The 27,541-nt window shown below is 51.5% G+C and overlaps 10 protein-coding genes across 10 annotated transcripts; 5 read left to right on the forward strand and 5 right to left on the reverse strand.

Annotated features, from left to right (window-relative positions):
* Nucleotides 1–78: 78 nt before the first annotated feature.
* Nucleotides 79–1,016, forward strand: NECHADRAFT_85177 (uncharacterized protein; the record flags this gene model as incomplete). The annotated part of the gene is made up of 3 exons (XM_003050198.1): nucleotides 79–133; nucleotides 201–416; nucleotides 505–1,016. 3 exons carry the CDS (start codon nucleotides 79–81, stop codon nucleotides 1,014–1,016), a joined length of 783 nt encoding a protein of 260 aa, XP_003050244.1.
* Nucleotides 1,017–1,469: 453 nt separating this feature from the next.
* Nucleotides 1,470–2,474, forward strand: NECHADRAFT_48465 (uncharacterized protein; the record flags this gene model as incomplete). The annotated part of the gene is made up of 4 exons (XM_003050199.1): nucleotides 1,470–1,661; nucleotides 1,716–2,061; nucleotides 2,121–2,336; nucleotides 2,386–2,474. The coding sequence occupies 4 exons, from the start codon at nucleotides 1,470–1,472 to the stop codon at nucleotides 2,472–2,474; spliced, it is 843 nt and encodes a 280-aa protein (XP_003050245.1).
* Nucleotides 2,475–3,180: 706 nt separating this feature from the next.
* Nucleotides 3,181–4,397, reverse strand: NECHADRAFT_96454 (uncharacterized protein; the record flags this gene model as incomplete). Its single annotated transcript, XM_003050604.1, has 6 exons — nucleotides 3,181–3,212; nucleotides 3,258–3,367; nucleotides 3,421–3,665; nucleotides 3,717–3,820; nucleotides 3,878–3,926; nucleotides 3,978–4,397. The coding sequence occupies 6 exons, from the start codon at nucleotides 4,395–4,397 to the stop codon at nucleotides 3,181–3,183; spliced, it is 960 nt and encodes a 319-aa protein (XP_003050650.1).
* Nucleotides 4,398–4,865: 468 nt separating this feature from the next.
* NECHADRAFT_96455 (uncharacterized protein) lies at nucleotides 4,866–6,796 on the forward strand (the record flags this gene model as incomplete). Its single annotated transcript, XM_003050200.1, has 7 exons — nucleotides 4,866–5,029; nucleotides 5,085–5,187; nucleotides 5,335–5,369; nucleotides 5,421–5,556; nucleotides 5,708–6,186; nucleotides 6,242–6,276; nucleotides 6,333–6,796. The coding sequence occupies 7 exons, from the start codon at nucleotides 4,866–4,868 to the stop codon at nucleotides 6,794–6,796; spliced, it is 1,416 nt and encodes a 471-aa protein (XP_003050246.1).
* Nucleotides 6,797–8,137: 1,341 nt separating this feature from the next.
* On the reverse strand, nucleotides 8,138–9,113 carry NECHADRAFT_85181 (uncharacterized protein; the record flags this gene model as incomplete). Its single annotated transcript, XM_003050605.1, has 3 exons — nucleotides 8,138–8,464; nucleotides 8,495–8,760; nucleotides 8,816–9,113. 3 exons carry the CDS (start codon nucleotides 9,111–9,113, stop codon nucleotides 8,138–8,140), a joined length of 891 nt encoding a protein of 296 aa, XP_003050651.1.
* Nucleotides 9,114–9,953: 840 nt separating this feature from the next.
* On the forward strand, nucleotides 9,954–10,976 carry NECHADRAFT_85182 (uncharacterized protein; the record flags this gene model as incomplete). Its single annotated transcript, XM_003050201.1, has 1 exon — nucleotides 9,954–10,976. One exon carries the CDS (start codon nucleotides 9,954–9,956, stop codon nucleotides 10,974–10,976), a length of 1,023 nt encoding a protein of 340 aa, XP_003050247.1.
* A 3,244-nt stretch (nucleotides 10,977–14,220) lies between these two features.
* Nucleotides 14,221–16,068, reverse strand: NECHADRAFT_101741 (uncharacterized protein). Its single transcript, XM_003050606.1, has one exon. The coding sequence runs from the start codon at nucleotides 16,037–16,039 to the stop codon at nucleotides 14,264–14,266; it is 1,776 nt and encodes a 591-aa protein (XP_003050652.1). The 5' UTR covers nucleotides 16,040–16,068; the 3' UTR covers nucleotides 14,221–14,263.
* A 3,478-nt stretch (nucleotides 16,069–19,546) lies between these two features.
* On the reverse strand, nucleotides 19,547–22,272 carry NECHADRAFT_85184 (uncharacterized protein; the record flags this gene model as incomplete). Its single annotated transcript, XM_003050607.1, has 3 exons — nucleotides 19,547–19,771; nucleotides 19,891–20,435; nucleotides 20,841–22,272. 3 exons carry the CDS (start codon nucleotides 22,270–22,272, stop codon nucleotides 19,547–19,549), a joined length of 2,202 nt encoding a protein of 733 aa, XP_003050653.1.
* A 563-nt stretch (nucleotides 22,273–22,835) lies between these two features.
* On the reverse strand, nucleotides 22,836–24,285 carry NECHADRAFT_85185 (uncharacterized protein; the record flags this gene model as incomplete). The annotated part of the gene is made up of 5 exons (XM_003050608.1): nucleotides 22,836–23,085; nucleotides 23,120–23,286; nucleotides 23,504–23,538; nucleotides 23,680–23,844; nucleotides 23,892–24,285. 5 exons carry the CDS (start codon nucleotides 24,283–24,285, stop codon nucleotides 22,836–22,838), a joined length of 1,011 nt encoding a protein of 336 aa, XP_003050654.1.
* Nucleotides 24,286–26,159: 1,874 nt separating this feature from the next.
* NECHADRAFT_96457 (carbohydrate esterase family 4) lies at nucleotides 26,160–27,468 on the forward strand (the record flags this gene model as incomplete). The annotated part of the gene is made up of 3 exons (XM_003050202.1): nucleotides 26,160–26,341; nucleotides 26,387–26,624; nucleotides 26,668–27,468. 3 exons carry the CDS (start codon nucleotides 26,160–26,162, stop codon nucleotides 27,466–27,468), a joined length of 1,221 nt encoding a protein of 406 aa, XP_003050248.1.
* Nucleotides 27,469–27,541: the final 73 nt, after the last annotated feature.

Here is a 27,541-nt window from a genome sequence, read left to right on the forward strand (position 1 = left end):
GATGAGGAATTTGATGAAGGGATTCGAGAGAGACTTTGAAACCAATTAACACTTGTCGAATCATTCACCTATTACACCATGCGGGGAAAACTGAATGGAAAGGTGGCTGTTGTCACAGGGGCATCGTCTGGAAGTAAGCTTGTGCTCACGAAGGAGACCAACCGATCGTCCAGTCGGATCAAAACTAACCTCGCTGCCAGTGGGACGTGCGATTGCGATAGCCCTCGCCGGCGAGGGTGCCAAGATTGTTCTGTGTGATCTGCAGGAAAATGCCAATGCCAAAGGCTACGAAGCGGACGTGGACAAGACCACAGGCGATATCATCGCAGCCCGAGGTGGCGACTCTATCTTTTCGCAGACAGACATTGCGAGCTCGACGGCCGTGCAAGAAACCTTTAGCCGAGCCCTCGAGGCAAGTTTGACTACCCCTATCACTGGATAAGGCTGGCTAACAAAGATGGGTGTAGAAGTTTGGAAGAATCGACATACTCATCAATTGCGCAGGCTACTGGGCACCCTTCTGCTCATTTGCGGACGAGTCAGAGGAGCTGTGGGCCAAGATGGCCGCTGTCAACACCCTCGGTACGGCCAGAATGAGTCGCACCGCCATCAAGCAGTTCCTGAAGCAGGAGGTGGATGAGAAATGGGGCAGTCGGGGACGCATCGTCAACATCTCATCGTGTGCCTCCGTAACAGGCTTCCCCGGCGAAGTAGCATACTCTGCGACCAAGGCCTCAGTTGACCACATGACACGGGCCGGAGCATTGGATCACGCAAAGGACAGTATCAATATCAACTGCGTCGCGCCAGGCGTTGTCGCCACGGGTATGGCGCGAGGGAATCTCGAGAACAGCTCCATCCACCAGACCATGGTCAAGGCAACGCCCTGGCCCCGTCTCGGGACGGTGGATGACATTGCGGCCGCCGTTCTCTTTCTATGTCTTCCTCAGTCGCAATGGATTACTGGACAGGTTCTTCCCGTGGATGGTGGCATGACTATTGGTGTCTCTGCGTGAGAGGGTCCAAGTTTAAAGACATCTAGATCGTTGCCTAAACAGTATTCTGCTCTTAGAGAGCTATTTCGGTAGAAAGATACAATAACTACCCACCTATGTACCCATATCGAACTCAAGTGACGTCGTGAATGACTTATCCTGCTCTGTGAACGCAGTCTCTGTTCTCTGTGGCTGATGGACTCTTTTGGGGACGTCAAGGTGGGCAATGTTCCACTACACCTGATCCTACCGCCAACTCCTCGCCCGAGTCTGTCTGATCGGAGGGATTTGACCCTGTCTTCGGCGGAAATCTGTCGGGGTAATTCTGCCCGAAATGCATCTTCCCAATCAACCTTGACCCGCTCACATGTTCTGTACAAAAACTCTAGGCAGACAGTCTTGAAGAAAAGTCGAGCCAGCCCAAGCAGTATCTCACTGTCAATTTCGCTCATACTGTCTCAAAGGTTACGAACCATGGCGCCCAAGTGGACACACCTCATCCGTTTCATCGCTGTCGAGGATGGCTTGATTCATCGTGGCCAGCTTTGCGACACATCCATCGATGTCGGTCTTGCATGCAAGGAGAACAAGAAGGTGCAAGCGAAACTGATAAATGGATCCGTCTTTGACGGCAACGTGACAGACCGAGTTATGACGGTAGATCAGGTGCGTCGGTCTGCTTCTGTCACTATTCAGTCGTCCTGACCTACTCTTCCGCAGCTTCTCGGTCCCCTCGACATCTCCGAGGTACCCTTGATTCGATGTATGGGACTCAACTACCATGACCACGCCAAAGAAGCCAACATGCCCGTGCCCACCCATCCTGTCCTCTTCATCAAGCCTCGGACAGCACTCAGCGGGCCTCATCCTCGCAAGATCTACATTCCCAAGTTTGTGCAAGATGAGACCACCGATTACGAAGCAGAGCTCACAGTAGTCATCTGCAAGGATGGAAAGGACATACCTGAGGCCGAGGCCATGGACTACGTCCTGGGCTACACCTGCGGCAACGATGTGAGCGCCCGGACGGAGCAGTTCCGTAACAGCCAATGGTCCTTCTCCAAGGGTAAGTGAATAAAGCAACGCTCGAGGACAACATTTGGCTGACTATCGGCGTACTCCCAGGACTGGATCATTCTGCGCCAATCGGCCCGGTCCTGGTATCTCCGTCCGCGATCCAAGATCCCCAGGCCCTCGGTATTCGGGCCACCTTGAATGGTTCAACTGTGCAGGACTCCCACACTAGGGAAATGATCTTCTCAGTCGCCAAGACGATTGCGTTCCTCTCCCAAGGAACCACACTGGAGCGCGGTACTGTTATCATGATGGGCACTCCACCCGGTAAGCAGTGCACGGGAGCCTTTCACTTGAAGCTGCTGACACCATGCAGGTATCGGAATTGCCAGGAACCCCAAAATCTGGCTCAAGAACGGCGACGACATGCGCGTATCGATTGATGGAATTGGTAGGTGGGATTAAACCCCAGTGTATTGTGTTGCTAACATAGCTATTGCGCAGGTACTCTCATCAATGAGGTCTTTTACGAGTAGATAGTGACTTGTAACACTTTTTGAATAGATTGTAAATAGACTTATCTAGCTCTGCTAGGATAAACTTATGTGTTTGGATTTTCTACAGCTTAAAACAGAGTCAGAGTGACATCTCCTAGGCGTGCTCTACGTGAACAGCCCTCCCTCCATAGCCAGGGGAGTGGCGGCATTCTAGGGTAACAAGAATCGGAGAGAAAGAACAGGTCTAGTACTTGGGAGCAACTCTATTGCATGAAATACCGTCATTGGGTGTTTGCAACAACCACAGAAGAGTCAGAGAAGCAGGAAAAGCTGTTGGTGACGCCCTTCAAGAGGTGATCAGCTACGCCAAGAAAGAACAAACTATCAACCCAAACAGAGAAGGGGCCCGCGCCCTTGGGTTGGCTTTGCTACGTCAATACCCTAGGTCTAAGAGAATCACATAAGGCGAGAAGGAGAACTACAGGCCAATTAAAGCCCGGCCGCGAAGGTACAGACGACCCCTTAGGGAGAGAACTCTCGTTGCTTATTGGAGACCTCAACGCTATCACTATTCCACCCTCTTCGGGCTACCCGATCCGGTCCAAAATTTGCTCGATATGCACCATCGACACGCTCCGACGTGCCCACTCCTGCTAACCACCACCGCGCCCCCTTTAGGTGAGAAATCCGTCCGGCAATCGGGGCCCTAAACATGTCAGTACTTCACCTCCAAGGGTCAACGACAACTCACCCCAGACGTGAAGCCCGTCGGGTGTGGCAAGTTCAATGTTGGTTTTGGAGTGACAGTTCACTTGATCCCCATCGACATAGTGTTCGACAATGAAGCCAGACGGGTCGTACCTTATCCCCCAGAAAGTCAGCCACATGCCGAGTAGAAGGGACATCCTTCTTACCAGTAGTCAAAGATCTGGCTGCCTAGGACGTGCCGCCCAACTCCCCAACAGTTCTGATAGCCCTGATCACGTAGGTAGTCGTGCCCAAGCACCTCGACGTCAAAGTCATGGACCTCGAACGAGGTGTGATGGACGTGAGACTTGGGACCTTCAAAGATGAAGAAGCTGTGGTGATCTGTGAAAGTTTCTCCCAGATCCAGGTGTATAAATGAGGCAATGTGCCGCCCAGTCTCTTCGTGCTGAATCTGCGTCACGTTATCAGCTTGAGACTGAATCAATCCGCTGCTGCTTCTTACATCACTTGGCACAAAGTTGAAGTTTGTGGTGTAAAAGTCAAATGTCTTTTGGAACTGGGTTACGCAAAGTCCAAAATGTCCCATCTTGTGGATGAGCGCCGGTCCTGAATAGGCACTTCTTAGTAAATGTGGCGCGTTGTGAGTGCTTGTGTAAGTTTTACCCTTCTCAAATCGTTGGAACTCGTTCCCGGCTCGGTTCTTCTTGTGAGGCTTAAGAAGGAGGTCAGCTTCAATTCAGTTGAAATGGAGGAACCAGCTGACAAAGTTGAAGTCCAGATACCTGTAGTCCTTGGCAGGTTCCACGGGTGTTTGGCCATAGACCAGATGTAGAGGCCAACCATCAATAGGATCCTTTACTGTCACGCACCGCCCTCCGCCTGGTGCCTCGTCGAGGTCGTAAATATCAGTGGCATCTGGAAAGATGGCGCGGGCCTTCTGGAGGTCCTCGGGGGATTCCACTACCAGAGCGGCCCCTCCAAACTCATTGGTAGAAGACTCCTCCAGACAGTAGAGGAAGGGTTCGCTGCCGTAGCCTCTGTAGTAGATCCTCTTCCCCTCTCTCTTAACCTCTATGAAACCAAAGGCTGCCAGGAACTTCTCTGCCTTGGCTGAGTCCTTGTGTTTATAGTACACGTGACCCAGTCGCAGGACCTTGATCTTAGAATTGTTGGGCTTGGTCATGGTTCGTTAAGAAATTGGTCTTGGCGTGTCTGGTCTGCACAGCAGTAGTATAGGAACTGTTTGTCCAAGGACAATACCGACCTGTCACGGCCGCGCCCTCCTTATGAGAAGCATGCGAGCTGCCAAGTCTTGCTCTACCAGATTATCAACCGAGTCGGCCGATGTGAGTTGGAAAACGGAAGCCGGCCGGTGGTGCCGACCGGCCGATATTGTGCCGTGTCAATCTCCGGAGGATTTTCGGGGCGACTTCCGGCCACAAGGCGCACCCGTCCGTTCGAACGCCATGACCTTTATTCCAGTCTGTCCGAAAATGCTCCACGAGAGGCAAACCTTTCGGCTTGCTCAGCAGCCATGAAGCCCTCATGAAGCCTTTTGAACAGGGTAACAAGCCGAGCATTTAGCCACTTGCCTCCGCTCCCTTCGGACCAGCTCCAAGCTGCTTTTCACTCCTAGTCCCACTCACACACGATGAATCTCAGTATTTCCTTGTCATTCGCCTTGATCGGCCTTTGTGCCGTAATCTACCGCGTGTTGCAGATTGGCAAGCGGGATCCTCGCATGCCGAAAGGCCCCCCAACGGTGCCTATCCTAGGCAATGCCCACATGCTCCCAACCACGGGACTCTACAAGAAGTAGGGACGAACTCAATGGGTCTTGTTCAATGCTGACTCACGTGTCATGTGGCAGGATGAAAGAGTGGACAAAGACCTACGGCCCAGTCTTCTCCCTCAAGATAGGACCCTCAAACACGGTGGTGCTCTGTGATCGAAAAGCCATCCATCAACTACTGGTAGAGAAGGGTAGCATCTACTCCGACAGACCCCCAAGCTATGTCGGGAAGCTTCTTACACAGGGTGATCATCTTGCCTTGGAGCAGATGGACGTGACATGGAGAGAAAAGCGAAAGATCATTTCGCACAATTTCTCGCCAAAGCAGCTTGACGAGAATCACTTTCGCGTGCAGGAGGCAGAGTATGACTCCATCAGATAAGATTAAATATTCCCAAGGCTGACCTTGTATAGGGCCACCGTGCTTATGAGCAATCTGTGCAACAACCCCGACAACTTCTACAGCGAGATTCGCAGGTACACGGCTTCAGTAGTCACCTCCATCACCTATGGATGCAGAGCCCCAACTTCCGACTCATTCTGGTGCAAGGTACTTGAACTCCATCGGGTCGCCCCTCTATAGGGAGGTAAATGCTGACCGGGTCGCAGGGTGTTTACAATGTCATGGACAAGGTAACCAGAGTCATCAAAGCGACACGTACAGGGTGAGCGCATGCTAACCTCTCTTTCTCGGAACCTAGTGGACTGCCGCGATGGAGCCTGGAGCAAACCCTCCCGTAGATGTCTTCACGTGGCTGCAATACATTCCCTCGTCGTTTGCTTTCTGGAAGCGTCGCGCCATTGACGCTGGCAAGACTATGGATGGGACATGGGGCGAGGCTCGTCGTCGAGTCGAGGAGCGCCGAGCAAAGGGTGAGAAGCGAAGGTGCATCGTGGACACCCTCCTCGACGAGTACGAGAAGAAGGGGTGGCCCTCTTCGATTCCCCAGCATGCCTTTACGAACCTGCTTGGGGAGATCATTGAGGGAGGTGCCGATACAACTGCCGCTCAGCTTCTGACCCTGATTCTGGCATTTGCCTTGCATCCAGAGGTGCAGACCAAGGCCCGAGAGGAGATTGATGCCATCTGCGGCACGGAAAGATCGCCGCGATGGGACGACTTTTCAAAGCTCCCTTTCATCAACTGCATAGTCAAGGAAGGGATGCGATGGAGACCTGTGTAAGTCTATGTGCAGGCCAAAGGGAATTGTTGCCAGCTGACACTTAACCGATAGTGCCGTTACGGCGTTGCCGCACAAGGTCCGCCAAGGTTTGTTCTGCTTCTACGGATACCAGGTTGAAGGCTGACCTTGATGTACGTTCTAGACGATGAATACCAGGGCATGTTGATCCCCAAGGACTCCACCATCTTCATCCCGACCTGGGCAATCCACCACAACGAGAACATCTACAAAGACCCCGAAACCTTCGACCCGGACAGATACGCCCAGCACCCAAGGCTAGCAAACGACTACGCTGGAAGCCCAGACTGGGCCAACCGCGACCACTACAACTACGGCGCAGGCAGGAGAATCTGTCCGGGAATCCACCTCGCGGAGCGCAACATGTGGCGCATCGCCTCCAAGCTCCTCTGGGCCTTTGAGTTTGCCGAGCCGACTGACCCCAAGACCGGCGAGGTTACGCATCTTGATCCTGAGGCGTATAATCCGGGGATTTTGCAGGCTCCCCTTCCTTTCAAGGTCAGCATCAAGCCAAGAAGCGAGGCACATGTAGCGACAATTCTCCGCGAGCACGAGGGGTCTCTTGAGTTTCTGAGTCAGTATAGCTAGGAAGCCGTTGTTTGTGATCCTTCGAGGGCATATAAGTCTGCAGTTATTATAGAAGGCATTAACCCTCCCAAGCAATGGCAGAGTGTAACATTGGAGGTGAGTGTATGGGATGGCGTTGAACACAGTTGCGTGGGGTCCAGCCATGGGCCTTATTAGAGCGATTTCAATTTTTCTATGTTTACCTCGGATAGAAAATGTCGAATCGCATTTGTGTTTGTTATTCTTGCGATGGAGCAAGGCTGGACATGGCCCCGTTCTATTGTCGTGGTAAGCGAAGGTGCCTTCACGTCGCGCATCACTGGGACGCCATTTGACTCCAAATTCACAGACAGCTACGTGATACATATTCCGCACCGTATTGCCTTCCGTAGCCTAGTATCACCCATCCTTTGTCGTTTGTGCGCAGCTCCAACCATCGCCAGGCATGAGATCGACCGTCTCTGACTGAAGTGGGCGGAAACCGTTGATGTTTGTAACAAGATATTATCGGACAGCTACCATGATAAAACTATCTCCCTTAGGTGTATTTCGGTGGTTTCTTGCCTCGCGGGTGGTCGATTGATGCCTTGTGTTGGGCGTTGATTGCCACATGTCTTTGTTCGCTTGGGCCTATTCTCAGGCTGGCAGACGTGTTTGGGATCAATTTTAAGGCGTTCGGGTGTTGTTCCAGAGTCTTTTATGTATTGACTAAAAGGTGTTTGGCATGAATTCGAATCACTACACGATCCTCGGGTCCTCAGTTCGCTCGTAAGCTTCTAGCCGTACGCTTTCAGCACGAACAAGCCCGAGGCGTGGTCAAGGCATTCACAGATGTTCTTGGGTAACGTTTGTATGTCTTGCTCGAAGCTAAGTAAACATTCCTTGCTTATCCCTCGTCGGTCGAATTGCGTCGTCGCCGTGCCTTGACCATTCTTCCACCGACCGTCATCTATCGAGGGTGGGTGCCTTGTTTGTCTTTGCTAAGCGCCTTTGTCGATGGGCTTCTCTTTCGGTTGGTCAGACGCCATCCTTCTCGATTTCGCTCCCTGTGAACAAGGTTAGGCCGGTTAATCGAAAGCCCAGCAGATGCTTCACTCACTCCGCAGCACTCCAACGGTTTCGACCTGCTGGTTTCATGTCGAGCCATTCACTTCCTGCTGCCGCTCCCCTTGCGTCCTAGCTTCTTCACCAAGCTCCCGTTCATGGTTCTCGTCAGCCTTCTCAACCAGCCTCCGCCTTCCGACGCCCCGTTCCGTGGTAGCAGTACCTAGCATCCCTCGGTCGCATTAGATTCGTCCTCTCCGACAACGTTCCTCCCAGACAGCACTCTCTCCGACCTCCTCGCAAATCCTCTCCCTCCTCTCACTCCCTAGACGCATCGTGCCGAGGCAATGTGGAACGCTGTTGGAGCAACAGTTGCCACTGATTCCGCAAGTCGTCCGTCTGCTGATTCAGTTGCTGCTGCAAAGCCCGGAAAAGACATTGCTCCAGTCGCAACAAATCTCGATTCTGCTGCTGCTCTAGCTGTAACTGGTCTCGTCCCACACGCAGTAGCTCCTCTAGGACCCAGATCCTCCTATCTTTCTGCGAGATTTCTTGATCCCGCTGGCGGATCTTCGTGTCCTTCTGGGAGATTTTTCTACCCTGCTGTTGAATTCTCTTGTTCATCCGCTCGATTCGTTCATCTTGCTACTGCAATTCCTGTTGTAGCTGGTTCACCTGCTCGCTCAATTCCTGCAAATGATCACTCCCGTTACTTGTTTCAGCAATGGTCAAGTCTTGGGTCGTCGCGGTAGTCTCGTTGCCTGAAGCGTTGTGTTGCTCTGCGCTTGAGGTACTGTCGCCTTGCTCTGGGACCTTCACCAGATCTCCCTCCCTCTTGTAGATATCCAGCCATTTGTCAAAGGACTGGGAGAGCTCCTCGAGTTCATCCGATTGCGTAGGACATGGCCATGGGAATGGCGGAGTATTTTCCAAGTAGCCAACTAGATAGAGATGAAGGTAAGAAGCGATTCCAGGGATCAGGATGAGGTCACTTACGCCATGTATGCCAGAACATCTCATCAATCAGCCATTCAAACTGCTCCGCGCCAATCTCGACCACGTTCTCGTTGATAAGCTTCATAGCTACTTTTCGTTCGGCCAAGTCACGCAGCTCTCTCTCCTGCTTCTCCATATCATCATGCGGCAAGCGCCACTTCACATAGTCGTGTATGTACTGGCGCCTTTCGTCGAGGGTAGGATTATCGCCGATCCATTGCATGGGAAAATTCCCAGCGTTGAACATGGAAGGAATCACGCGATGAATCATCACGTCCGGGATGCTGTATTCTGCCATGGCAATGGATGGGGGTGGATGGGTGAAGTTTGAGTGGTGGTTAGGTGAAGATGGTGAAGAGAGAGGAATTTCGGCCGAACCCCGCTCTTACTCGAAGGAAATTGAAAAGGCCTGCAAGTCTTGGTGAAAATTTGTTCTGGGAGAAATGGCAGCTCGCTACGGTCTTGCCAGTGCAAAGGACCGTCTGCCAGTGTCAACTAAGGCCATGGCCCCAACCACCGTGCCGGGCGAAATTTAAAGCTCAATGACGTCTTGAGTTGGTCCTCACTTGGATAAAAGCATTAATGCTCCAACGGGATAATTCAGACAAGCAGCACGTTTGAGGAGGGAGGTGTTTACTCTCACGACGGAGGTAGCCTTGTTCATGTCCATGACGGTTTACACTAAACATGTTATGCGGATGTGCCCAAAATCACTAGGATCATAGAAATCAATAGTTTCAATACACGTTTGACTAACTGGGATGAGTTTAAGTATAACGATTGCAGCGAAAAAACGTGAGTGCTGGTGATGGTGATGGTGATGTTTGTTTGCACCTCGCTGAGTATCAACCTCCGATAACGCTAGAACTGTTTGACCGAAAATGCACTGCAAACCCTTTTGGGTTATTTGATAATTTTCCCAGTTCAGAATCCGTATCTTGAGCTCGCGCCCTGTTCAGTCTTTGGGCACATTTTGTCTTGTTCTGTTCGACGTCGCCCGCACCATCAATCAACCATCACACTCAAACCCCAACTCTTTATCACAGACACCACCTCTCTCCTCTCTACCGCGATATTTTTATCTCAGCACCACCTCATCTTCTTCATCCCATCATATTCTACTCAGCGTCATTCCAAGATGAAGAAATCGGCATCGCCCGAGCTGTTCACCCCTCGCCGACCCCGCGACATCTGGCCATCGGTCAAGCGTCCCAGATATCGCCGCAGTCGCACCAAGGGCGCTCGCGCTTTCCGCCATCGTGCTCTCCAGAAGATCGCCATCGAAAAGATCAACAAGAACTGGCACAAGGCTTTTGTCCAAGCCCATGGCTTCTCCGACCCCGTTCCTCCTGAGTACCCGCGAGAAGAGTTTGACGACGCCGACGACCACCTTCGCTGGGCTGGGCGTAATTCAGATTTTCCCGAAGGCCGATGGAACAGATCCATGTTCAAGAAAGAGTTGGATGAGACTGCCAACGATCGGCCCAAGCTTCTTCTTCTTTGGAAGCTCTCTTTTCGCCTGTATCGCAAGGATCCCCTTTACCTCTTCAACTTTTACGCCAACGACATTGACTTCAACGACGATCCGGGCGAGGATTTCCTCCGAGACAACGCCAAGTGGAATCGAAACCACCTTTTGAGCGAAGACTTTTGCGACAAGCTCATCAGAATCATGGCTCACCCGATGAGCAAGGACTTGTCCTTCATGCTGTTCCTCCTCAAGTGGGCCGTCATTTGTCGCACCGACGACCGCCGTGGTCTGAAGGAAACCGACATTCAGATGCTGGACTCTTTCCAATGCCACATTGACCCATCCCTTCACTCCGAATCGCTTGGAGTTCGTCATGAGGACTTCCAGCAAGAGATGTGGGAGCGTGGCGGATGGCCTACCGTCGAGGCCGAACTTCTATCCATGATCTGGCAGAAGACGACTCCTTCTGAGATCGGCCACGTTCTTCTCGACGGAGTGCCCTACCAAGTCACCGCTTCTGACCTCGACACCATCATCGAGGCCCTCGGTGCGACCGTTGGAGGAGTCAAGTTGGACTACGGCATCGACTTTGAGGCCATCGCGCAACTCACTGCGGAGGATCACCCAGTTGGGCCCGAAGAGCTCAAGGCTGTCTTCAAGCAGGCGTGGAAGGTGGTGGATATGCTGTAATGGGGGGATGAATGGGAAGCTGTAGTGCTAGGGTCCTTGGTGCTGCGAGGGAGCCTCCTGCTGATGGCCGCTGTTGATTAGGCGCTCAATGAACTCGGCGCGCTGTTGTGGTGTGCTGTGAGCTCCGAGGTGGCGGTCGTTGTGCTGGTTGTTGATTGTTGGGCCTTGTAAATAGAGAGCAGTCAAAACGAAGGATGGCCAAACTGACGCGCCAATATCAACACCATGATTGAGGAAAAGACCGCCGACAAGGCAGGAGAGCTAGCCGCCACTATCGCTGATCGCGTTACATGACGTGATGGATAAGCTAAATGAAGAACATGTGAAGCACACGGGAGACAATTCCAAGTACCTAGGTCTTCTATTCACCATGTTCCTAGAGAATCTCCTCCCATGGTCTTGTCGCGGTGCTTTGCAACATGGTGCCGTGATGTCCAATCACGCGCCTCTCGTATGAATGTCTGCTATTAAGCAGCCGGCCTTTTGAATTCCATGACCAATGGTAATAGGCGAGATAGGCCATTACATTTTCCATTAATGTGAGCTTTTGGATTCTTACTGACATGATGGATAATCCTGGCAGGCACTGGGTTGAATAGATAAAGGTACCTCCCCGATCAAAGGACCTCTCTCAACTACCAATCACTCACTCTCAAGGGAAACCTGTATCCTTCACCTTTTCAGCCGCTCTGGTAAATTCCACACGCCTTACTCGACTTCGACAATACAAAACCAACATTCATGGTGCATCTATCCCACGTTTTGTCACCGCCGCCATTGACGACGGGTACCACATTGTACACAAGGGCCTACTTGCGTGGGCTCGGATTCCCTCGCCTCAAAGGAGACGACGGCGCCGACAGCCCCCGAGGTTCAACAATCATAAAGCCCCCTTCAAAACATTCCAAGCCTCACTTCAACTTCTTCCAGCACTGACATCGATTACCCCCCAAAACCCACCACCACCCACCCACAATGTGTACGGAACCATGATACGCGCATCCATCGTCGGGCCTACTCTAGCGTGATCGACAAGGCTGAGATCATTCCTCATATGAACGGATAGGGCCAGCAGCATGGTCATCGGTCGGCATAGTGGGAAGGCTTCTTGTAGACTGTGGTGCTGATAGTGATGGTGGTGATGGTGAGCCCTTCACAACGAAGCCTTGGAGATCACCTTCAGCTACCACATTTCCACGATACTAAGGCGTCTCTGTTAACAAATGAACCAAGTCCCTGTGAGTTAACAGTAAACGCTTTCAACTACCATCAAGAGAAATGGGAATAAGGCGCCAGAGACGATATTAACCTGCTCAGATATTGTCGCGAGAAGAACACATCCAAACAAGTCCAAAAAGAAGAAGAAACAGAGGCTAAACGCTACTATCAATCGCGGTTGTCACTCATCAAAGTGACGCCAGCTTTGAATGTGCAAACGCATCTATTGAGCCGAATCTGAGAATGTTCTGAGGTCAAGGGGTGCAAACGCATTCTCTATTGTTGTGCAGTGTATTGTTGACAGCTGCCACCAGCTGCCAGGAACTTCATCTTCTAAACATAAAAAGGCATCTTCTCTCACTCAAAACTTTCACCATTACCCTCACATCTTCGACCAGCTTTACAACCAACACCGCCAATCCTCTTACTTGATTCCTTCTTATCCCCGACGCGACCACTGTAGCTTATTGCACTAGCATGTCACGGGATTCAAGCAACGCAGACCTTCTCCCGGAGGACGCTGAAGACCAAGAGGAATATATTTGGCATGTGACTCTTAGCATGCGATGGGAGCTGAATGCTCCAGATTACCCTCGCCGACAAGTTTATGTCCGCGCAAGGCCAGAAACACTACGGGTGGCTGCAGCCCGGGGACTCAGAGTCCCCTTCGAATTTGAAATCGATCCACGCGACGCCGTTCATGGGATCCGCTTCATCGTCATTGCTCATGACCTTTCGACCATCTTGATGCCAATTGTGGCCTGGCTGCTCAACGAGCCGGAGGAAGACCTTGAGTCTGGAATGAATTGATCAAGCACGGAAGTAAGAGTTCGCCTTTTTCCTCTCTCTGACTACTTGCTAACGAGTCCGCGACAGTCGGTCTATTGCCGACGGCCGGTCTCCGACATACAACGGGGGAGATTACGGTTGGGAGGGAGTCGGCTTCATGCTGGCCACCCAGAGCCCGCGGACTCTTGAGGCATGTTCTTCTAGTCCGGATCGTGTGGGTAGCAGTCCTTCAGAAGGACATGGGCCGTGTTACGGGCGTCGATGATACGGGCTCGATACTGTGCATCCTTGAGAAGTTCTTGGTCGTTGAATGACAGGAGATTCAACACTACCACTTTCGATCAAAAGACATAAAAAGGAAGAAAAAAAAGAAACCAACCGTATGTCGAATGCGCCGCCCCATACTTGACGCCCATCGCTGACGGAAGCCAGATGATTAAACGCGACCGATCCTTGGAGAATAGAGAAAACCCGGTCGCCGACTTTTCGAACATCGATTAAAGATACAGGGTGTAATGGCTGTGCGACACTCTCGCATGTGGGAATGTGTTTGTGGAGAGAATCTGCTGTCTGTATTCGTTTTGTCATTGAAAGGGATTGGTTTCTGGGACAGCTCATCACCCGGCAGAGACTTTACAACCTGTTTTCGCTTGATCCCCTTATTTCTTTTTAGCTTGTACTCTCTTGGCTGGTCTTGGTTGAGCATCGTGGTTGCTAGGGTTGGATCGTCAAAGGCGGGCTTCGGGAAGGGGATCTGGATGAGTTTTCTGAACAACTGAATCGCTGCGAATTCCGAAGCGTATTGTGGTCATCTTCTCGGTAACGCTGCAGAACGTCGGCTTCCCGTACGCGGCGTCTGAGATCCTCGATCTTTGTGTGTACGCTCACGGCGGTATGCGTGTTTAGCCCATTAAGCGTGGTACACGTGTCGATAGAAGACTACAGCGGGTGCCAGGGTAAACAATATGTGCTTCCCATTAGCTAGTTGGTCCCAGAGGGAGGTTGTTCATCGCAGCAGGAGATCCTTTGTTCAGGTGCATTCTTTCGAACTCCCTCTACACAAGTCCAGTCCAGTGCCAAGCTTCAGTCCATCCGATGAGAACCCCTGGTGATGGAATGCTGCCAAGTTCGCTCACATGCAAGGTTGGCGTGTTGCAGAGGGAATCACTCAGCCATGGAGAGTCCGTATGGCGTAGGGGTATCGGGTCACATCAAGCTCAGTCATCTTCGCACAATTAATAACGAATTAGGTATATTAACAGATTATCATACTTTTCCACTTAGGCCTTGTTCTCACCTCCCTCAACAGCCTCACCAGGCTTCTCATTCTCAACCAGGTTCTGCTGGTCGTTGAGCTTGGGGTTGCGCAGACACAGAGAGAAGGCGATGAGTGGGACAGCAAGGCAGATACCGGTGATGGTAAGCAGACGCTGGACATCCTCGTAAGACTGGATCATGGCATCACGCTCAGGAGTACCAACGGGGTACTCGAGCATGGCAGAAAGAGGCTGAGCGTAGGCGTAGGTGGCGAGAGTGTCGTTGATGCCAGCCAAGTTCTTCTCGAGGTGCGACGGGAGGACCTGGGTCCAAATAGCACCAGACACACTGTTGCCGAGGGAAGAGCCGATGTTGTAGGTGGCGAGATAGAGACCAGTCATGATGGCGAGCTGCTCGTGCTGGAGATAGGCCTGGAGAGAGGCCTGAGCAGGATAAGGGAACATACCACCAGCGATACCCAGAACGATCTGGGCGCCAATGACACCAGACCTGTTGGAGCTGCTGGGGTCACCTCGGTAGCGGATGAGCAGACCGAAGGCGACGAGGAAGAGGCAGGTACCGGCGACGATGAACATCTTGAGGCGGCGGACCTTGTAGACGACAACACCCAGGATGGTACCGGTGATGACACTGGCAAAGGAGTAGAGCGAGGTGATTCGAGTAGCAGAAGAGACGCTAAAGTCGAAAGCAACTCGGAGGACGGTAAACAGGTAGTCACCCTGCATGGTCCAGGCAAAGTTGAGCATGCAAGCCATACCAAGAGGAGCCCAGATGGCGCGATCCTTCATCTTCTGGAAAGGAACAAGAGGATGAGGAGCTCGGAGCTCCCAGAAGATAAAGGCAGGGATGCAGACGAAGCCAATGACAAGAGGAGCAATGATGTGGGCCTGTCCCCATTGGGCCTTGAAGCCTCCGGCAGTGGTCAGAGGGACAAGGATCAGAGCAAAGATGGCGATGATGAGGATGATTCCGATGACATCAAGAAGCCAGAAGAGCTTGATGGCCAAGTTCTGGAAGCCGAGCTGCTGGAAGGAAGAGCGGTAGTTGACGAGGAGACCCTGCTTCTTGGCGCGGTGAGAGACAACCATAAGACTGATGATGAGAGGAGCGGCACAGACGGGGTAAATGATGCACCACATGGCGATACCCCATCGCCAGGTCGTCTGGCCCAGGACAGCTTCAGTGACATCACCGCTGACCCAGGTGTTGATGATGAAGGGCAGGGCGGGAATGTAACTGAAGAAGAGACGGGCTCGAGTAGAGGTGATATCGGCGATGATGACCTCGACAAGCAGCAAAATCATGGTGTAACCAATCTGATAGATGACGGCGCCGGCAGAAAAGGTGGCCAGGTTCTGAGCAACGGACTCGACAATCGTTCCGAGGGTGTAGAAGAAGACGGACAAGCAGATGAGCTCAACACGACCAAAGACATCAGCAATCTTTCCAGCCGTGGGCTGAGCAGCAGCCGCAATGACAGATCTCAGCGTGTTGACGGACGCCAGGAGGGAGTGGGCGTGGAAGCTGTCGGTGGCCAGGGGCTGGTAGACGTAGCGGATGGTACCGTCGAGACCGTAGGCGTAGGCGATGAGGAAGACGCCAAAGAAGATGAAGATGCGATCGGTAAAGGTGATGACCTGGGAAATGGCCTTGATACGAACAACTCCGGGCGAGGTCAAGTCGCGGACGGCGTCGGCGGCCGACTTGGGCTCGTTGGTGACCTCGCGACCATTGTCGTTGGTCTCGAGGGTCTCTTTGTTGAGCACAGGAGACGACATTGTACTCAATTGATCTCAATTGATCAGAGTGTGAGAGAAGAAGAGAGCTGATGAGGGTTGGACTGAGGGATCGGCAGTGGGCGATGGGAGCTTCATATGTACAGGTTTAGATGACCCACTGATTGATTAGATAAAACTACAAGGTTTGTTTCTGTTACTAGGGGCAAGCTAATCAGATGGATCTTCCATCATGCGACCATGATGGACGACGGTTGCGTTCAGGGTTAGACCCAGAAGCCAAGACAGAAGGGCCTTACAGAAGCAGGTCCACTGGGAAAAAGATCGGAACAGCCGAACGTATTTGGCCGAGCTCGGGCATGGGGGTTTATTGAACCATGACCGTTGATTTGCTGGCTTGGCGTGGGTAGACTTTTGAATCGATCGAATCCTTTGCCATTTGCCATGGTCCAACCGTGGCAGCGTGGTTCCAACAACGTGGAGATGTGAGAGTGATCGACGGGTGAGCTTCCTTGTTTGGTAAGCTTGATCATCTACCGACCTGCAGTGAGACATGAGTGAAGGGACTAAAGAGGGTCTTTTCCAGTGTACGAGAAGCTCATCACCAAAAAGACCCTCTGTTTCTCGTGTTTTTTCTGTAGTCTTCATTCCTCAGTCCATTCTGTGATACAGATACTGTCCACTGTATCCCGCCGTTAAAGACATCAACTAGCCAAGCCCCGTACGTAAGGCAAACCGCCACAAAGAGCCTGATGCCGATCTTTACAGGGGTACAGAATATAGCTGCCTAGCGAACCCCCCGGTTCATGGATCCCCCGCGTGGCTTTTCTGCAGAAGAAGAAAGCACAGCTTCCTAGTCTCGCGGAGGATTGAACCAAATGGGCGGACTCGCCGACGCAAGCAGCGCTGGATCTTGACCTGCAGTGAGCAACCAGTGGAGTTTAAGGTATGATCCTTGATGCTGGGCAATATCATAAACGGCAATGATTTACAGTGAGGCAGCCGGGTTTAAGCAGCTTCGACGCGACTCAAGCTGTCGGGGTGGTCGGTTCTCTCCGTCCACCGAGATCTGAAAACTCTCCAGTTCAGCTCTCCTCTTGCTGTGACAGAGTGACTGTGGGAAGAGGCATCCAACGTGGCGCCAATCCTGCGGCCCCTTCTAGCGCGGCAAATTTTTTACACTCACGCGAGCAGATTCTCATCGTCCAAGACATTTCATTGCCCGATTAATGACTCTCCTGGGCCGAGAAAAATAAGTTACAAGGTGGCCGGCCCTGCTGTGGATGCAGCGTCACTCCTTAGATCCACTCTTGAAGCAACAGAATCCCAAAGGGCGATAGCTTGATGATCCTTCAACTTGGCTTAAAAAAATAGTTGGTCCAAATGCGGATCGCGCGCGGATGACGCGGTCAAGAGGCAAAGGCGTCTGGCGGCTGTAGATGAGATTGATAACAGGCCATTTGAGTTTAGCAGCAGGTTCTTTTGGAAGCTTTTCTTCTTGGCAAATACCTCGGCTGTCAGCCTGCCAAGCAAATGAAAGCGTCTAGGCTTGAAAATCTCTGTCATCCTCCGTGCATCCCTTGACGTTACAGGCCTGGTACCACCAGCTTGGACAAGCTCCACAACATGTGAGATGGCGTTACTTTGTTTCCCTTCATCTTCCTTTTGGCGCTTCTATCCCACGCTCAGGGGCCTACACACAGACACTTCCCGATAGCTTGGCTGACCGGGTCCAGATGATTTCGGATCTCGCTGATATTTGCCTGTCATAAAGCTCCGTGGGTGGATCGCGGATGTGATACTACACAGGGTTAAGGATATCCACGCTCTTCGGAGCAAAAGACCACGATGTTACAACGGTTCTCGTTCCGTGGTTGACATGTAATTCTTAATATCCGGAGAGTGGGATGAGACTCCACGTGTAGGATCGCGGGTGTTCCCGAATGTTGAGCATGTCAACAGCGTAGATCGATCACACGAGGATTTTCAGAACATACAGGCCATGTAGAGACAAAGTAAAAGTCCAGATCCTTCTTCTAGACACGCGACCATCGAAATAAGGCCGAAGAACTGTCAGTGGGTCAGAAGCCAAGGCCGATTAGGTAAATGCCAGCCGGGGCAGAGTGGGTGGCCCAGTAATATCCAGACGGGCACGAACGGGTATAGCAAGAGATTTAATGCTTGCTAGACGACTTGGCCAAACGGATTCGTCCATTGTCATTTCAAGCCCACAACCATCCAGAAGGTCGGGAGGTGCCAAGCTCGATTTGCGAATGTCACCAGAATTGGATCAAGGACGCTTAGATTTAGTTCTTGGTGACCAATCCTGAGTGACGATTACTGATGTTTTCGTGTCATCTTGGGTCACCTTTTCAGCCTGGAGGTTAGATATCTGTCGTCTGACGATCACTTCCAAGACCAGGGTGGAGGGAGTACTCGATAGTTTGGATATACGAGCCACATGGAAAACGCCTACTACTTCAACACGATATGAGCTAGTGAAGTCGAGAATTTCATCACCTAGATTACGCAGGAATACTATCCTTAGCCAATATTCTCTACGGAGTATAGCAAATAAACTGCTCAACAGAGCCTACACTCCCTTATCCTCGCGGAATTATTCCTCTCTGCGGAATTCGATTCCCTGCTTACTCCCACGTCGAGTTTCAGGTCAGGCCCAAGATTTGCGCTCCTCTTCATCTGAAGTCAGGATATTTCTCTTGCTACCCCCAAAGTTGAAATGTCTTCTCTTCATCGCTGTCAAATGCGTGGGGGCGGCTAAAGAATGTCGTGCAGTTCGGTCAACGCCACAAACAGCTAGGCTCGGTGGCTTCCTGCAGGAACTCATCCACTTCTCCATGATACGATAGAGGCTGTTCATGCAAGAGTTTATTTCACTTCCAAGGTGGATTCATGACCTTCTACGCTTCGGTTTGGTGGGCCGCGCAAGTTCAACCCCTGAATACTCTCGGCGTGAAGTCAGGACAGAGAGTGCATTCGATCGAATGTCAACATAGTATTTACCTAGATGTGAAAGTATAATTCAAAATTCTCTATTGAATGTCAATCACTCTGGGAGGTTCAAACATTACTTCCCCTACCCAGCTACATGTCAGATATCACTCACCAACTTCAAATTTCAAGGGCGTGAGTAGGCAGCATGCATTGCCCAGTAGCATCAATAACTATTCATCACTATGCCCGGCATTATAATTGACCAGCTCCCTTTTCGGTATGATCAACAGGTCAAGCTTGTATTTCCATCATGCCACGGAATTATTCCTTCACCGCGGAATTTGTCTCCCTGTTCACATCGCGGAATTTGTCTCCCTGTTCACATCCCACGTCCAAATATCAACACGGGGGTGATTAGGTAAATGCCAGCCGGGAAGTGGTGGGATGTCTATCGTGTTCATCTTTGAAATCGGCATGTTCCCCGTCCATATGTCTAAACTCAAAGGCGGCTGATCAGAACTAGTTACCAAGTAGGTCTGATTGCCGTCTTTTGCAAATCTAAGGATTCAGGCATCTCGCTCTCCTAGGCTATATCTACTCATCCGCATCTAGCAACCCCTCGTCCACCAACCGTTGACATCGATCTCGCATCTCGGAAACATAGCCTTGGTCCAATGCTTCAGCATGAGGTAGAGTAACAGCACCATCCAAGCTTGCCGTCTCCTTGGCGAGGTTCTCGACTGATTCGTAGAGACCTTTCCAGCATCGATCGATAATGGCATCTAAACATCCATTGCCCAGATCGGGAAATTTCATGTCCTGGAACAGATCAACAACGTGTGGTCCCGGTTCCAGTTCTGCGTACGGCTCATGCCCACGGATCATGGTGTAGAGTAAAGAACCGATAGCGAACTGTTCTGTCCGTGGTCCATTGATACCAAAGGTTGCTGCGCTCCAGCCTCTGAACCAAGCACACGAGCCCACGGCGGAGGATTCCCTGATGAGTCGTTCCCTATCTTGTCGACGCAGTCGAAATCGACAAGCTTGAGATGGTCTCCCGTGTCCAGCAGCAGATTCTCGGGTCGTAGATCCCCATGGACTAGGCCTAGAGATTCAAGCCAAGACACGCCGCCCGAGAGCTCAGCGGCCCATCGCTCAACGGTATGGGTGGGCTCCAGCCTCAAGACGCCGAGGAAGTTGTGGCGGTCGTCGAGGCGTTGGTTGGACTCCAGCCGCTTCTGGAGAGATCCGCCGCTCAGGAACGGCATGAAGTTTGCATTTGGAAGACGGAGAAGGCTTTGGATCACATGTGGGCAGGGCTCATGTTTCTCAAAGTCGTCGTAGATGCTGTTTTCTTGAACCAGGTCGGCAGACGCAAGATTCCGGGGGTATTTGAGGGCGATGTCGGTGTCGATCTGGTAGACCCACCCAGTAGCTCCGAGGGAAAGGAACCGGTGTCTGGAGATACTCCGTGGAGGTTGTACTATGGGAGGCGACATGCCGGCTCGTGTATTGCTTAAAAGTGAAGAGGCAGAGAAACGATGGTTGCAGGTGTCATGTCACGTCTAGGCAAGGGCAGGTATTTATCCAGGTTGGCCTCGGGAATTTCCATGTTCCGGTCCGGGTCAGCTCTTGGGAAAGTGGCTTGACTGCATGGAATCGATTTCCATGCTTCAATAATGTATTCGATGGACTCGCCCTGCAGTATCCCTTGCAACACGACCATATACAGACATTTGAATCAACGAGATCTCTCCCACTTAGATCCAGTCCACTCATCTGCGGCACCCTCTCATGCTTACTCCATCGCAGCTTCGTCTGAGACTTGCTTCCACTTACGACTTTGAGATGTCCAAGACCCGACATTACAGAGCCCCCTAATACTTACAGTCTTCTCTGCTGTGACCCTCGACATGGCATAGGGTACACCAAGCCTCAGCCGGCGTATGATAGTACGCACATTTCTTCCCGAGGTAACATCTATCTCCGTGACGGCACTTGCTCGTCCTCCATTTCTTAAAGTTCTGATCCGGCAGGGCTTGGAACAGGTCGCGCTCTTCTTTGGTGTGTAGATGACCGCAATCGCCGCTTTTACCACAGCGAATGCCGTAGGGACATCGCTGTTTCGCATGATGGCCGCTTTTCAGATTAGACCGGGTTACCGTTTCCCACCCGTCGGTGTCGCTGTTGCTGGGATCATTGATGTTGCTTGCTTCTGCGTTTTCACCCTGTTCACCCCCGGCGGGCATCCTCCAGGGGTTGGATGGGTCCCTGACGTTGGTTGACCCTGTAGCACTGGCCGCGTTGGCGCTGTGTTGGATGCATTGAGGTTCTTCCTTGGCCATGATTTCCCTAGATTCGGGATCCCCGTCACCCTCCAAAGGTGCAAACATGTTGCTAGTCTCGACCATGGCCGGTGGTCCCTCGTTGAAACGGTCCGCGTATTGAGGCCATGACATGACCTTCCACAGCCCCCCGAACTGAGTCTCTGCCTTGGCGATCAAGCCATCCATGTCATTGATATTCTTGGCTCCGGGGAACTCGACGTAGAACTCGTTTGTCACGTTGGATGGGGTTATGAAGGACAAGCGACCCCATCCATCGAGCTCATTGCAGACAATAGCTTCCGCGTCGAGAGGGTCGGTGGGCTCTATGCCGCTAAAGTCATAGAGCACGAGCGTACAGCTTGGATCGACCTTTCCGGACCGTCTAGTGGAACGGTAGCTAGTGAAGGAGATCTCTCTGAAAACGTGCTCCAGGTAGTTGATCGACAGCAGAGCCATCTCGTTGGCTAGCTTACGGTACTCGGAAGAGATGCCCGACTTCCAAGCCCAGAGCTCAACCCGGAACCCGTCGTCCAAGGCTTGTGTGATTGGGGGGACCATGTCTTGGTCTCCGGTGATGGCGATAAAGACAGTCCTCTTATTCTCCTCTTTAATTTCGGGGAGAAAGTCGGCCATGGTGCTGAGCTTGGTAGATGTGTGGCTCAGATCCGTTGCCATGGCGCTGTCTACCTGCTTCTCCTTGCCGCGGGAGCGATTGTAGATCTTGGTTCGGAAGTTGTACTTTTCAAACGTGTTCCACACCGCGTCGTTGGGTGGCGGGCGAGAGCCATAGAGATACGACGTGCCTTGAAAGCGACCACCGAGGAGTGTCTTGACCAGCTTACCGATGTTGATCCTGAGACGAGGGTCACGGTCGCGGTCAGTGAGCTTGGGCATGTGGCTGTTTCCTGAGGCGGCGAACTTTTGGGCCTCGATCCAGATGTTGGAATCGTCCACGAAGAACATACAGATCTCTTTGTCTTCTTCAGTCATCATGGTGGATGTCATTTAGGTTGGTAGGGTGACTTGAGTGAGGGTCTAGGTAAGTGATTTGATGGTTGGTTTGAAGAGTAGCGCATACGAACAATGTCTGCCCGGGGATTGAGCTTATTATGCCATGATTTTAATCAGTGCCCGAAGCACACTGTTGGGCATCGCCTGATTTGTGGCGTACGAATGTGCGATTCAGGCTGGTTTCGGAGAGTCGCATATGCAGGCGTCCGGACACCTTCTGAGAGCCTCGTTGCCTTGGACGACAGACCACTTTTACGGTCGATTACTTTGATCAGCAATCATCACATTGGCCATAGCTACCATCCAACGGCTGTAACCATGGCACAAATCTTGGCTCTTCTGATCATGGCTCTGATCGATGTGCCTTGCACATGCTACACGATCGCAACGGCCGCCTCTTTAGCCACTCAGAAGGCGAGCTGTTGAAACCATGGCAACATTGTTACACAAATACAATATGAAAATGTCTCCTTCACCATTTGTTATGGCCATAACAATGGATATCGGTTAAACGACATGTACGACTTCAAACTTGCGTTCTCCTCCTAGATAAGCCAGCAGACGACGTCAGCGCCTCTCACGTAGGTCGTGTAGCCCTTGGGGACTTCAAAGTCCTGATATTCGCCAACGTTTTCCTCGAGTGTTTTCTGATGCTGCGTTTCTTCATTGAATACACAGATGTACAGCCCCTGGAACTTGATTCTTCTGTTGCTGGTAGGATTAGGGGGGAAGCGGTGGCTCCGGACGCCTCGTTCTTCTCGCCCGGCGAGGGCGTCATCGCCTTTCTGGTCGGCGCTTGTCAGTCGAGAGCAGTGGGTGCAAGTTTAACCTGGCCTTACCGCCATGACTAGATGTGCTGGGCAAAGGGCAAGCAATCGAGATGGTCACAACGCGAAGCACATTGTTTCGTTGCGTGGCGTCGGCATCAGCAGGTCGAAGGCACCACACTGTCTTGCTGAATAAGCCAAATGTCATTTCACGTGGCTCAGCGACTTCCTACAGGGATTTGTATTCAACTAATAAATTGGTTCAAAGCCCCTGGAGCATGATAGGGTGAATATAGTTCATTTTCAAACTGAGATTGAATCAAGCATGACAAGAGGAATCATCTATGAAGAGTTTGCGAGACTTTGTCAGCTTCGAGTTTCGCCTCTGTTTTCAACGTCATGCTTCATGTTAGGTATATTTCTATCATCGTCCCGATTCTTCTTACTATCTCACTCTGGACGCCGAGCTCCGATCTCCGATCTGTATACATCCATGGCTCCAGCTCATATACGACTAATCCATCCCTCGATATAAAGGTCCAAGTTCAACGTGTCATAGTTTGAAAATATCAATCACGCTGTCTTCGAGCCATCGAGGCAACATCACCAGCATCAGGCTCACTCTCATCGACAAAACCGAACCTCTCATACAATGGCGCGCCAGCTTTACTCGCATCCACATATGCTCCAACTCCATTCTTGTCTGCAAGATCACATCCCCATTTCATGAGCATGGATCCAGCCCCTCGTCGTTGGTAATCGGGATGTGTGGCAAGTGTGTCGAGGTCTGCTTGATCAGTTCAAGAGCCGCCCAAAAGGTTGAGTCTTCCGTACAGTAATGCTTATAGTCGCCCATAACTCTCTTTCTCTCGTCTTCTTCTCTCTTGAAAAAAGCCTGGCACTCTTCACTCGGCATATCCTCGTGCCAAGGCGGATATCGACGACCCCGCTCTTCAGGCATGGCTGTATCCCATTTGGCATAAGCCGCTATACGAGGCCGACCTTGAGCATCCAATGTATCAGGATCAACCACCTTGACATAGCGTGCCAATGGCTTGTTGATAATATCGTTATAGTTGGCATCATGCCACCACTTCCGTACCCCCGGAGTACCAGGCCACAATCGTTGCATGTCAGGGTCTTTGAACGCCTCAAACCAGAGGTCTACCATGTCTGGGATATCCTCTGGAGTCGCCAATTCCAGTCTCAGCGCGTTGGGGGTTGTCATCTTGAGTGTTGCTTGACACGTAAGCTGAGAGAGTGCGGGGATGGATTCATCACCCTTGTATTTATACTGAGCGCTGAGAAACCGCTCCACATTTCTTACTATGCATGTACAATTGTCATCAAGACGACTCACACCAGGAGTTTTCTTTGTCGGAGAACTTGGACTCTCCTTGTGCTCCTTGATAAACATATGCTAAGAATCGCTGTCTTGATGGGCATAGTCTTGTATCCCTTCGAGAGGAAAATAAATCTTGTAGCATGTGCTATAGGTTAGCCTCAATTCGTTGCACACTCTGTCTCCTCGGCCAGCCTTGTCGATACAAGGCGCATGGGAACACTGAGGCTATGAGAGGACAGGTTGCTTAAAATTCTTTGTAACGCAGTTTTCATCGAATCTAGAGGAGGAATAAACCCTCTAGGTCCATAATGTCACACTTTTCCCATGGAAGCCACGAAGCCCTGCTACAACTTCTATTCAATTACCTATTCTAGTTCATGGACAGGCTTAGAACCCTTCATAATAGTAGTCTTGCTAAGCACTAATATTAGACTGTAGCAGTTATAGTCCTTAGACCTTCACAATTTCCTTCTAGGCATAAGTCTAACATGTATTGGTTCTTCACACGCTTGGAAGGCCGCCGCTTGACAGCCTTGGCGCAGTCTCCAAACCTGGTTCTCCCGGAAGGACCCTTTTCGGAGGTTCAGTCGCAAAAGTGCTTCTTCATATGCATGCGGGTCTTGTCGTATTGCGCTCACATATGCTTGCTTGACGCAACCTCCTGCAAGGTACCGTGCCGAGCCCAAGGCAATACGAACTCGGCTTCACTTCTCGTCTTGGGGTTAGAGAGAACCAATGAATGTTTTCTTAGCGCAATGGAATTCAAGGTCACCTGCATGCGTCGTTTCAGACATGGGTGGCTTCACAGCTTGTGATCTTTATCTCTACCTCCAACTAGATGGATGGATTGTTCGGATGAGCCCCCACGATCCATCCTCGTGCAGATCTGGTGACGGAAAGACTGAGAGTTGATTGAAAAAGTTTCTTGTGCAGAGAAGATGCGCTTGATATCTTCAGTACTGGTTACGAGTCGGTAGCCTTGAAGCCAAGCCAGCACAGCATTTGAGCGAGATTGCAATTTGAGGCCTGCAGGCTTGCAACAGAGGCGAACAAACTACCAGTTAAATTTCCAAGGAGATGAATTCAGTTCTACTCCATCAAACTCGCTCTTGTTCTCCGGAATGGGGGTCTTCAGCGAGGTGGGACAATCATGCAGATGTTGCAAGGCCGTCAGCCAACCTCGAAGCAGCAAGATGCCGTGCGATGATTGAGCAGATATAAACACGATCACGGCATCAACGTTTTCGTCTGAACTTGGGGTCCTAATCAAAGATTCCTCCGAGATACGAGGCCCTTCACGTGGTCATCAACAGGCTCTTCGCATGGTTCGTAAGAAGACTATCTAAATAGCATTCAGACTCCAATTTAGGCAGAACATGCACGTTTAAACGCTACTCAGGAGGTTCAATTGAGACGAGCTCAACTTCATCCTTACGACGTCAATTGACGAGTGTCATCGGAGTTCGGAGCCGGCTCCCGGGAACTTCACCCGTCAGCGGCCCGTTATCGGCCACCCGACGCCACGACCTGCCGTGTTACATGATGACTGATATTGGCTTACGCCTCAATTTTATCACGATGACCGTAAGACGATATTGTAGCAGCTCTCTTGAGAGCCACGTAGTCGGCCTTGACTACGCATCTCAAGGCGACATGGGGGGTATATAGGTTAGGGCCCAGGGTAGGGATTGATGCCATCGCCCTTAGTATCTCATCAGAGGCATCCATTCGTTCAGTCGCTCGTTTACTTGTCCAGCATGAAGGTCTTTGAGGCATTGGCGTTGGCTTTCTTTGCTAGTGGTAGTGCTGGGCGTCCAGAAAAGCGGGTGCTTCTCGCGAGATCTGAAGGGGAACCTGTTAAGAAGCGTCAATCAGACGGTCGATGCGGAACTGGCTTTGACACGGTCTGCGCTGATGACGAATGCTGCTCAAACTCGGGGTAAGTCTGCAAACTCTCAATACCAAAGGAATACTAATCTCGCAGTTGGTGTGGAACTGGATACCTCTACTGCTCAGCTCCAGCGTGTCAGATTGAGTACGGTCCAGCCTGCGATGCAAATGTGCGTCCCAATGGCCCCGACACTACCAACATTGCTCGGCCCAAGATTGGAGACATTCCCTATGGTGAAGCCATCAATCGCTGCAGTCGAAATGGCGATATTGCTTTGACGTACGATGATGGGCCGTTCACGTACACAGAAGATCTCCTCAATCTCCTCCAGGTAAGCCACCCTTCCACAAACCATCCACCTCTAACATGTCCAGGAATACAACGCCAAAGCGACATTTTACATCACTGGAAGAAACCTCGGTAAAGGAGCCATCAACGACCCAGATACAGCATGGCCTGCTCTCATCAGGCGAATGATCAGAGATGGCCACCAAGTCGCCAGTCACACATGGTCTCATCAACGCCTCACAACATTGAGCAGATCCAAGTTCTGGAATCAGATGATCTACAATGAGATTGCTATCGCCGACATCTTGGGCTACTTTCCTACCTACATGCGACCGCCGTACTCTGCCAGCAATGAGGATACCAATGCCTGGCTTGATGAGCTTGGCTATCACATCACCTACTTTAACCTCGACACTGAAGGCTACCTTCACGATAGCCCCAACATGATTGCTGCGTCCAAGGCCATCTGGGACAATACAGTCGAGGGCAAAGACCCCGAAACCAACAGGTGGCTACACATCGATCACGACCCTGTTTACCAAACAGTCTACAACCTTACCGAGCACATGCTCCAATCCATCCAAAGCAACGGCTTTAGAGCAGTCACAGTAGGCGAGTGTCTCCAAGACCCAAAAGACAACTGGTACCGCAAGGTAGGCAACCAACCGACGAGCAATGACCCCAGCTCAGAAAGCTCCTCCAGCTTCCCACCGACGACTAACGGCCGCTGCGGCTCGCGATACGGTGAAGCGACGTGTCGCCACGAGCCCCTCGGTGAAACTTGCTGCTCTCGGGCAGAATGGTGCGGTTCGACAGAGGAGCATTGTGGAAGAGGATGTCAGCCTGTGTTTGGGACCTGCAACGACACGCCTGAACCGGGGATTTAGGAGGCCGAATGACAGCGGAAAAAGCGGCATCGACGTGAAGGATCAGTGTAGCATGTCAGCCAGGGTTTTGGAA

This window comes from Fusarium vanettenii, assembly GCF_000151355.1.
Source record: "Fusarium vanettenii 77-13-4 chromosome 9 genomic scaffold NECHAsca_6_chr9_2_0, whole genome shotgun sequence".
Lineage (NCBI taxonomy): Eukaryota > Fungi > Ascomycota > Sordariomycetes > Hypocreales > Nectriaceae > Fusarium > Fusarium vanettenii.

Coding starts and splice junctions, on each gene's coding strand:
- NECHADRAFT_101741 (XM_003050606.1), bottom strand. CDS start 16,039: ATGTCGTCTCCTGTGCTCAACAAAGAGACCCTCGAGACCAACGACAAT.